The sequence below is a fragment of the Lepidothrix coronata genome, unplaced genomic scaffold (genome assembly GCF_001604755.1).
Source record: "Lepidothrix coronata isolate B3197 unplaced genomic scaffold, Lepidothrix_coronata-1.0 Scaffold12, whole genome shotgun sequence".
Lineage (NCBI taxonomy): Eukaryota > Metazoa > Chordata > Aves > Passeriformes > Pipridae > Lepidothrix > Lepidothrix coronata.
In genome coordinates this window covers 4,829,832-4,840,769 of record NW_016690192.1, presented here as the reverse complement: position 1 = coordinate 4,840,769, position 10,938 = coordinate 4,829,832, and the positions used below count along the sequence as shown (strand labels likewise).

Genomic DNA, 10,938 nt, shown 5'->3' with positions numbered 1-10,938 from the left:
TCCCAGACACACATCTCAGGGAAAAAAAGTGACTTTTTTTTACTACATGCTCATACACATTCCCGAAGGAAACAGTACCATTAACATTACAGACCCTTTAAAATGTCAATGTTTTTGTACTACATTTAAATACATTTAGAAAAAAGTTAATTCGAGCTAATTAAGCAAATGGTCTTCCAGGATGAGGGAATATATGAGGATTAAAAAAGACAAGACCACCTTCACAGCAATGTGGTTGCTTATTACTTTCTGAAAACCTCGGAGATGACTGAGCCGGCTCCTTCCCTGGAATTTGTTTCCTAAGTGTTCTCCAGACAAGAGGCATTGGTGCTAAATTTATTAAACTTCCTAACAAATCCCAGGCTCTTCAGCAGAGAAAGAATCTGCAAGGTCAGTGCAGAGCCCGTCACCAGAGAGGAACTCAGCTGTGATGGGACGCTCTGGAACCAAGCACAAGCAAATTCCAGCAGGTTACTGGGATGGGCTCTCTGCCAACCCATGAGCTGTACGGGAAGGCAGGAACAAATGCCATGGGAAGGAGACAAGACTGCGAAGGTGCAAGAAAGCAGAGCTGCATGAGGATGGAACGGGCAGTGGTGGAAACGGGACACCAGAGATACCAGACTGGAAACTGCATTTATGGAAATCTCACGGGGATCTGGAGGATTAGGCCAATGTATGAGTGATGTGCACATCCCACCTGCCCACCAGGTCATCCCAGCGCTGCCATCTGAGGGAAGGCGGGGGGGAAATGGTGATCCAGCACTTCAGGAGGAGGCACTGGGACCATCTGTGTGCCCAGCCCAGCCCAGGGAAGCCTCAAATGCCTCCCCGGCAGTGGGGGCTGTGAAGGGCAGCCCCATTCCCACTAAATGTAGGAGTTATACAAGTAAATCCTATGATGCCCCACGAGCTCCACGAAAACCAGGCTGCGAGGTGATTTGGAGCGATTAAATCGCTCAGCCCACGCACGGCCGGGGCGCCGTGGGGCCCGAGGCTGCGTGAGCGGCTCCCTGGGGAAGGAGGCGGGGCTGGTGATTAAAACAACAACACGAACGCGAGACCTCAGTTTAGCAGCAGGATCCGAGCCCTCGAGGAGGGGGATGGATTTAGAGAAGGGCCAAAGTCAGCGACAAGGACAAGGGCAGGGCAGGGACGGGACCCGCCGCCGCGCTGAGGCAGCGCGCGCTCCCCTCACGGCCGCGCTGAGGGACCGGGGGCCGGCGGGCCCTGGCGAGCGCCGTCACTTACTTGTCCACCCTGACACTACCCGGGCCGCGCACACCCCGAGCAGGGACGTTCCCTGAAACCCGCCGCTGCCGGGAAACCCGCTGGGCTCCCCCTTCCCGGGCCGGCCGCGCCTGCGCCGGGAAGAGAAGGGAAGGGGAGGGAAGGAGAGGCGGGAGCGGCCTGGCACGGTTCCTCCGGGGCTGAGGGGCATCGGCTCAGAAGGAAGGGAATCGCCTTTATCCTGTGTTTAGAAGCGAATAAAGCAAAAGAAGGCGGGGGGTTGGCTTGGTTTGCTAAAGGGGTTGGTATATCGTATTTCTCAGCCCCGTTGCTCTCATAAAGGACTGCAAAATTCAGGCGGTCAGAGAAGCGTTGGAGCGGTGCAAAAAGCCACATGGTGAGCCCCGGGGAGGAGATACACAATACAGAAAAATAAATATATATACAAGAGTAAATATAATGATAAATATGGAAGATTATATATAAATATATATAATATTAAATAAGCAGGAGGCAATGTCAGGGCTAAGGACATCCACCACCCTCTGACCCATAAATATGCAATTGCTTCTTAAATAAATAAAACAGGGCTGTGAGCCGTGAGTGTGATGTTCTGCACAGTTACTCTGAAAGTTTTGCCTAAAAAGCTGGGAAACTGCTGATGTGAGGAATAAACCCTGAGTTTGCTTAAAATGGAGGGAGGACGAGGCAGTGGGATCCGCTCAAATGCATCCCTGGAAAACAGAGATCACAGAATCAATTAGGTTGGGAAAAATCTCTGAGATCACTGAGTCCAAGCCATGGCACAGCCGTGGCTGCACACTGCAGATCCCACCACATCCCTCCATGACCTTCCACAACCCATGAAGGGAGGAGCAGATGGCAACCCTCACATTCCCATCATGTCCAAACACTTCTGGCCCCAGGAAGCCACCAGGGATTTTTCCCGTTATCCCCCAAATATTCTACAGCAGGAAATCTTGCAGCAAAAAAAGCTGTCTTACAACATTTCCAGAGTATTCCCACTTTGGCCCAGGCAGAAACGCTGCAGGAACAACCTTGCTCAGGGAAGGATGAGTGTTGTCTCGTGGTCAGAGCACAGGGTTCGTGGTCAGGAGCTGTGGGTTCTCATTCCAGCTTTACCACTGAATCATTTTGAGAGCCTCGCTAGTCACTTTGTACTACAACCAGTTAGTAATTTTCCGTTGGAATGATTTTCTGATGGAAAACACTGCTACAAAACTGAAATCTGGGTGAAAATCCATTTTCCCATTGGGAATACCTTGCATGTAGGCGGGGCAGGGAAGGACATTTGACCAAATGGAAGTTTTCTTGCATTAACTCAAATGTTTTGCTTTGAATAGATAGATTTTAAAAAAAAAATATTTCGACTGTAATTCCAAATCAGCTCGTGGCACGGTGAGAGTGTGTGCTCTCATGCTCTGTTTTGCTCCAAGACAGGTCTGCACTTTTGTAATAGGATTCAAATGTCTCTTTTCTGAGAGAAGTCTATCCCGATCTGAGTCCAGCCTGACCCATGGGGACAAATCCCAGCATAGGGTCACCACTCTGACCAGGGAAGTGCTCCATGGAGAGAAAGTGCAGGACTCAGAGACACAAACAAGCTGTTTCACATTAGTTCAGTGACCTAAAACAAAGCGCCGTGGCTGGGGAGATACCCAAATGTTTTGTTCAACTGAAAACCAGTAAAACGAAGCCCAGAGAAATGGACCTGAGAGTGCTTCTGTCTCTGACAATCAAATCCTACAACCCTACCATGCACATGCTGGGCGCTGGTTCATAGTTCTGGCTCTTCACCCTCCCAGCTATCTCCCTTCTTTGCTGTTTTGTTCCAGAATCCTATTTCTCTGTTCGTTAAAATTAAATTTATTTCTGTCTCCTATATATTCATACATTGCTGAACTTTCTTTTAATCTAAATAATACTTGTTGTCCTCCCACAGTGTATTTGTAGACACCATTTAAATCCATTCTTTTGTTTTGCCAAGTTAAACATTAACCATTTACATTTTCTTTCATAACAGCAAGTTTTGCAGTATCTAATAAGCTTTCTCTGCACTTGTTTCAGTCAGAATTCATCTTTTCTGAGCACAAGTCATCAGAGCCTGACATAAAGTGTAATGTTCAAAATGATGGCTTGCTAGAGACTTGTATAGTGGCAATGATAATTCCCCGTGGACTCTTTTAGTTACAGACAGGGATCAATTTTGCCTTTTTTATACCTATATCACATTAGCACCTCCATGTGTCCAGGTCTTTTTGCTCCAAGAAGTAGCAAAAATAAGTACAGACAAATGTATTAACTTAAGATTTCTAAATACATTTTTTCCATTTCATCTCACTTCCCTAGTACTCACATGGTTTCTTTCCAAGGGGGTGACAAATGAAGACATTTCCAAGAAAGTTACAGGATCTCCAGCCCTCAAAATCAAAGCCCTGAAAATGCCTTTTTTTTTAATGGAAGAATCAGAGTTTAGATTATTACCTATTCCCAAGCCCACATGAGGTTTAATTCATTGCTCCTTTGAAATATTCTGAAAGCCGAGGGTTAAGAGGTGTTGTATTAGTGCAGAATAATGATGATTGATTGATTCATGCTTGGATCAAATGCAGGAGGAGTAGGAACATGTGTGGTGAATCCTCTATAATTTCAAAATCTTTCTGTAAAGCTGAAAATCCCCTGTAGATGTATGAAATGGAACCCAAGACCACCTTTCCCTGTTTAGAGCATGGCTGTCGTGGTTTTGCTTCCAAATAACCCCTCTCTTTTTCCAAGATTCTGGACAGATTCACTTAAAATATACCCTTTTGCATTTTCATTACAGAGTAACTGATGAAAATTCCATTTTAAATGGACTTTCTGGGACACAGGGACATTCTTTTTATCATTATTAACCAAAGCTCATATTTCAAGCTGCAGGGATACAGCTCCAGGTAGTGTAAATCAGCATTCCCCGGGATGGCCCTGAGTCCTCTCAACCAGCCCCTCAGAACAATTTAGTGGTTTTAGATGACAGTTGGCATCTTTGAAATATTCTCTGTTGCAGAACTAGACTAGATGTGACACTTGCTGCAGAAGAAATCTTGCATAAATCTGTCCAAAAAGACTCAATCATATTACTTCACTACTCATAGTAACCTTTGGAGGCCAAAGTCCAGACAGGTTGAGAAATGGAGCATGAGTCCATAAAGGTGACAATTCCATTAACTGCAATCAGAGGAAGAGGTGAATGGTGAGATAAAGACAAATTACTTCTTCTATAAAGAAGAGAAAATACGTGTGTGAAGGGGAAAGAGATGGAAGGAACATTTTCCAGCTTTATCAAGGAAATAAAGATTCAGCCCCGCTCTGTTGAGATCAACACAAAAATGTCCCTTGGGCTTTGTGGACCCAAGTTTTGCACCATCACCCTGGTGAATATCAGTGGGAACCATCACTTTGGGAGTGCAGATGTTCACATGGGAGACACCCCGGCAAAAAACCATGTGCAGAATTCCTCACTGAATTGCCCCCAAAGCCATGCTGGAATTGCAAATGCTGGGCCTGGCTTTTCAGTTAACAGGGCATTTTGCAAAAATAGCTATGTGGAAAAATTGTTGGCACTTCTGAATCCAGTGGTTTAGGGTTCTCAAATACACCAGACAACATCTACCAGCCCAGTGGGTGCATTTCAGCCCCAGGGGCTGAACAGAAATGGCTTTGAGACCTGTATTTGGGCCCCAAATGAAAGAGTGGGACATACTGACTGTGTGTGACATTTTCAAGGGTTTCTATGCAGAAAACTTCATCTAAAACCAATCCATGTACAAACCAAAACAAGGCAAACAAATTGTTTTACTTGCAGAAGTATCTCTGAGCATCCAAAAATTCCACTTAGGTGTTGATTAGCATAACAATGAAAGGGAAGAAAATATTTATAAAGGTTCTTGTAACACATGTGCTCAGGCAGTTCATACAAGCACTTGAGGGTGGATTTTAATCTCATTTTAAATAAGTATAACAGTGGTATAGGACATAGAAGCTGGAGAATACTCTGGATGAAATGCTCATGGGGTCATTAGATTGGAACTATTCATTCAAACAGGGAAATAGGGAAGTAAAAACCAACTGAATTTTTCATAACAACAAGAAGGAATTTTTGAGTGTACCATAGGAAAAAAAGGAAATTTCCTTTAGGGGACTTTTTCTGTTTTTAACAGAAATATTAAGTTACTCTCAGATACTTGAGCAGCCAAAAAGGGAAATCCCTGTTTTACGCGGCTCTAAATATAGCTAGAAAAAAAATAATTCAGATTTTATCAATTTGTGACCCATTTGGGCAGCTCACCTTTTAATACCAAAGTCAGAAACTGATACAAACAAACATACAGTATTTCAGGCTCCAAAATTCCAGTGTCTTGCCCACGGCCTGTTCCTGCCTGCCCTCTTGGCTGGACACCAATATCCTTTATTCTCAGGGGAGTCAGCCTTCCAAAAAACCACTTGGCACTCGAGTCAGGGCTGCTCTGTTTTCCTAACGTTCACGGCAGGCAGGATGTTTTCCGACTCTGGTACCCAACAGTTGAGCATTCCAGACAGCACGGGGATTTTTCTTCCAAAACCACACTGCCAATGCCATAAGAATAAGTGAAGTTTTGTGACACCATGTGATCCTGGTGGGAAAATGGGATGACTTTGCTGTCACACAGTGATGCACAAAGGGAAAATGCGCATGGCTCTTGCCACCTTTGTAAATTCTCCTTCTGGGGTGTGAATGCTGAAAAAATGCTGGCCTAAAGTCCTGTTTTCATCAACTGGTTCCCCTCTGGGAAGGCTGCCAGATCTCCACAGATTAGTTAAGGAGAAGACCCCCCCCCCCCCAAACTGTCTGGCCAGAAAAGCAACCCAGTGGTGCAGTGTGGCAGAGGGGATGCTCAGCAGTCTGTGCACACAGTGTTTTCAGCAAGTGAAAATGTTCTGTTTGCTCCACAGAACACACAGTACAGATACTCCTGCAACTTTTTTGTCTATGCCTTTACACTCCTTAAATATTAGAAATATTAATATTATCGTTAACATTTATATGGAAGTAATTCCTGAGCTCACTGATGTTGAGCCAACTCTAGCTGTGCAGCCTTTCCTGTGTAGATCAGACACGGCTCAGGTGAGGGCAGGCAGGTGACAACTCACAGCCAGGACTCCTCACTGACCAGGAGCAGACAGAGGCAAGATTGCCACACACATCTCCCATCACAGCTCTGTGCCACAATCCAGATGTGCAAAATCATGAAATCACAATCTCTCGAGCTGGAAATGAATTTCACAAGCCAAGCTGTGAAAATCTCGTCGAGCTCCTCGAGTTTCACAATACCTCACATCTCCGGAAAAACAACTATAACAGAGGTTAAATATTCTTTCAGCAACATCCTTCCAAGACTTTTTCCAGGATTTGACCAGCTTGTGAGAAGTAGTTTGTTACAGTGGTGATATATCACACAGTGGTGCCAAATCCAGTCAGTGTGGAGAGGATTGAAGGCAGCTCAAACCCCCTTCAGGCAGCGTGTCCTGATTCCACACCTGGCACCTCCTACAAAAGGCAGATCCTATTTTGCCCTTTGAATTCCAAAGCCAGTGAACACAGTCATGGAGGCAATCAGTCAAGATCTGTTAATTTGTAAAAAATATAGCTCTCTGTTCTCCAAGGGTAAGATTAACTGGGATCTGTACTTCCAAGATTATAAACAACACACAGCCTTTCTCCAAAACTTGTTGCAAAAAGTACAAATGATGTTCTAATGCCAGCACTGTAATCTTTATAAATCTTAGATGGAGCAGGGGCTCGTTCCATTACATAAAAAGAAGTTTGTAGGATCATGTAGCCACCTGCAAATCATACACAAATAGGCCAAACAGCACGAGAAACAGGAATAAAATCACCATATATGTAGCTGGTTCCTATAGCAGAGAGAGTCATGCTCTGTATACAACCCAAAACAAATTGTCTGCTTAGAATTAAAATATGATACTGTTTCCAAAAATCTTGCCTCTGGGGAAATAATTTTTATACCACAGGGCAGATTCAGCCCTGGTGTAGGATTTCTGATTTTCACGGAATTGCACCATTAAGGAATTTGGCCCAACATCTTACCCACACTGATGCAATTCAACTTCTAAGGGACAGTTATGGGGTTTCCTCCTAAGTAAGGCCAAGTTTCTGGAACAAGGGAAGTCTGTAAAAGAAACTATTGGAGAGATGTTTTAGTCTGGCATTTGGGAACATTCACATGTTAGAAAATGTCACAGGGTTTATTTTGTATGTCTTCTTGCACATTTGAATTTCGTGCTTTTTCTTCTTCCCGACAGATACATTGTCAGTAGGTGGTCGCAGCAAAACTGGATAAACCCCAAATAACTGTAATGAAATGATTATAGACAGTGTGAGTAGAAAGACATTTGTGGATCCGGTTCATTCTGCCTCATCTTTGTCATATAAATCTATTTTCCAACCTAATACATTGCCTGAGCTTTCAATATATGATTAGCAGAACATCTGCACCACTCAGGACTCTGGAGAAAAATTTAAGATATTAATTGTCCAACATTTTAGGTACCTTTAAATGTTTTGGGCATGACTGATCTCACATAGTGCCTTGGATTTATGCTTTGTGTGACAGATGGAAATCTGAAGCGCACACTGATGCTCTCACTGATGTTGAAAACTTCTGCACAGAATCACAGAAGAAGAGTTATAACACCTCCCTGCTCCTGGAGTTAACCTGGTATTTCCTAAAATCCTGCAGCCCCACAGGTCATGGCCCAGAAAACAGGAGTTTCCCCGGCTCTTCCTGCCAGCGCTGCCTGTACCGGGCACTGTGATGGGGTGGGATGTGATCCTGTCAGGGGGCTGGGGGAGATTATTCCCTTCCCTCTGCAGTTGTTCAAGCTGCCCAAACAGCACAGGGCAGATGCTCAGTTTCTTAAGGCTTCCTGGGAAAATCAACACTGTTTCAAAACCAGAACCGAAACTCTGGAAAGATTAATCGAGCTTGGGTCAAGAGGGAGGAAGGATGAAATAGCTTTTGACAGCAGTGAGCTGGTAAATGATGTGCCCAGTGCTGAGCTCTCAGCATTGAGTCAAAATATTCAGTGCATCACATCAAAAACTCCTTTAGACTATTGACATAATATTAGAAAGAACATGGAAAAAGATAGAACAATCAAAGGTACATTTTCAATTTCCTACTTGCATTCTTACACTAATAAAGACTTAGTATAAATGAAATGGAGCAAATGCTATCAGTAAATTAAAATGTATGGAGAAATATGTTTTAATGTATGTACAAGAGTTAAAAAAAAAACTTTGGCACAGCTGCAGTTTAGAGTTTTTTCCAGTGTTAAGCACAAGCAGCAAATGAAGCAGCTTCAAGCATTCTTTAAAATCCCATTCTTTAAAATCCATTCTTTAAAATCCCCAAAGGGTTACTACCCTTTGGATTTTACAGTTTGTCTTTCCAGAGCAATGATAAAACCATCACAGCTTTAATCAACTTTTTGAATCATTGACCAGTCAGAAAAGCTGAAAGTGAAATAAAAATCAAGACATGTAAAAAACCAGAAATACTGGACATTTTTGCCATTTCTGTCAACCAGGTAGGAATGTTGTTAGAAAGCAAGATAAGAAATTGAGGGAGGGAATAAGTGGTAACTGCTCCCTTATTTTAGGCTGGTTTATGTCTGACTGTTTCAAAATTAGGAGGAATATGTGACTGGGTGCGTAACTCCACCCTCTCCAAGAATTGCTGGGATCATTGTTTATGAGCGTGATCCAAACACAGGAACAGTTTCCTTACCTACAGTCTGTTGCAATCATGGAAATTCCATGGGATGTTCCCATTGATACCTTGTCCCCATCGTCACAGCACACCCTGAGAACTCCTCATCTTGGGACATACAGGATTATCTACTTAGCCTCAAGCTTTGGAAATCACCTTGATATGGAATAAAAAATACCTCTTAGAGCTGCTTTGTTTTAATGTTAGTGAAGGAAAGAAATCCCAATAAGAGCTGTGGATGTGACTGTTTGTCATCCTTTGAGAAAATAAATGTTCTAAGTCAGCTCAGTGGTACTTTTGTCACTGAGTTTCTAATGTTGAAAACTGACACCAGTACCATGACCTGAATAACTTAAAATTTTGACCCAAGAGTAATGTCCCCCTGTAAAAGAAAGATCTCCCAAATTAAGACTTCAGCTGCTCCATCTTAAGCTAGAGAACTATTTTTCTAAGCTGCCGCCTGAACTGGGTTTCAAACCAGAACTGAATGAATGCAGAGGAGGAAGCCTAAGGTACAGCAGTTAAAATATATGGAGGTTTGTGGAACATCAAACCTTTCAGAGTGCAAAATATTTGCAATTTGATATTGCAAGCATTTCCCTTCCCACTGGAAGGTTAGTTTGTTAGAGAGGAACATGTTGCTCTCAGAGAATATCACAGGCTGCTCATGTTCTTGCTCATTAACTTATTTCCAAGCAGAAGAAAATTCGTGTCACCTGTGGTGAGGGGTGTCTTGGTCAGATTGTTCTCTCGTATCTTACCTAGTCCTAATAAAGGGAACCAATTCAGAGGTTGAGAGTAGTACTTTTGGCCTTTTAACCATGGCCTTTTCAAGGTAATCCATATTTTAGCAGTGGCCCATGACGTTACCTTCATTTGTAACCTAGTGCCAGATTTATTCCATAGAATTTTGCACAGATCCTGGGACCAGGGAGGCTCATGACTGCAGCCCCTCCCAGCCCAGCTTCCATCAGCACATCCCAGCCCCCTGCAGCATGTTTAGCAAGCGAAACCCCATGCTGGCACTCAGGGTTGAGTAACAGTGTTCTTGGTACACCCACCCAATGTCCTGAATATTGGGTAATAGGAAACCAGGGGATGGAACAAGCCACTGCTTTTGGTTTCTGAGCTCCTGAATCCTTGAGAGGTTCTAGGGGGTATCTGCTCTGTGACAACACTTCCCATTGTGTGTTCCAGCCAGGAAGATGGATGTACCTTAGTGAGTCATTCACTGAACCTGGGCCAAACTTTGAAGCAAATCTGGGCCAGTTTACTGCCTCGGGAGGAAACCTGGTTTTTGCATGAATTAGATGTGAAAATAAGCAGAGCCTGACTGACATCTTCTCCAAATTCCAACTGTAAGGGTAAAACCCAGAGGGCACGAGCCTCAGGCATGACAAAAATGAGGAGGGGAAAATGAGGCATCTGTCTCCCCTCCAAGATCCAGAGAGACACATGTTACTGAGAACTTAGGGTAAATCGTTAATTATTTAGACACTAATTAAGTAATGTTTATAGAGTGGCTTACGTATGTAAATGGATGTAAAGATGCTTACGTTTTTCCTGCAGTCTCCAATTAAACCAACTTTCATTATAGAGCAAAACAATTCCATCCCAGCTTGTTACACCAGTTCCTTATCCAGGCAGCTTTTCAGCCAGTGCTCCCAGCTCAAACTGGGCTATTGTTGCTTCCCTACGGAAATTTCTGGTTTGCAGTTGTTTTAATTCCATCACCGATCACATTCTGTTTAATGATAATTTGATTTTGCATTGCAAGACCCAGATGTACATTAGGAGGTCACAACCTTTCCATTTATCTCCTAAAGTAACTATTTTTTCCCCGAGTTCCATCAGGTTAAAACAGTTAGCAATTTTT

At 43.5% G+C, this 10,938-nt stretch overlaps 1 protein-coding gene and 1 long non-coding RNA gene across 18 annotated transcripts in view; both read right to left on the bottom strand.

Moving 5' to 3' along the window:
• Nucleotides 1-1,456, bottom strand: part of FGGY (FGGY carbohydrate kinase domain containing) — a 148,919-nt gene extending 147,463 nt beyond the window's left edge. For all 15 annotated transcript variants that reach the window (XR_001873239.1, XR_001873240.1, XM_017805485.1 and 12 more), the window contains exon 1: nt 1,252-1,456. Coding sequence is in view for 13 of the 15 variants with exons in the window: in XM_017805485.1 (XP_017660974.1) it covers nt 1,252-1,441 (190 nt within the window). In the remaining 2 variants the exon portion in view is untranslated. The remainder of the gene's footprint in view (nt 1-1,251) is intronic.
• Nucleotides 1,457-5,308: 3,852 nt separating this feature from the next.
• LOC108492715 lies at nt 5,309-10,219 on the bottom strand. Of its 3 annotated transcripts, XR_001873195.1 has the most exons (4): nt 10,124-10,219; nt 9,081-9,218; nt 7,379-7,642; nt 5,309-5,903 (listed from the first exon to the last, which is right to left on the bottom strand). It is a non-coding gene; the product is annotated as an uncharacterized LOC108492715 (long non-coding RNA). The 3 variants fall into 3 exon arrangements; XR_001873194.1 differs by having other exon boundaries at nt 5,309-7,642; XR_001873196.1 differs by having other exon boundaries at nt 5,309-7,472.
• Between the last annotated feature and the right edge of the window lie 719 nt (nt 10,220-10,938).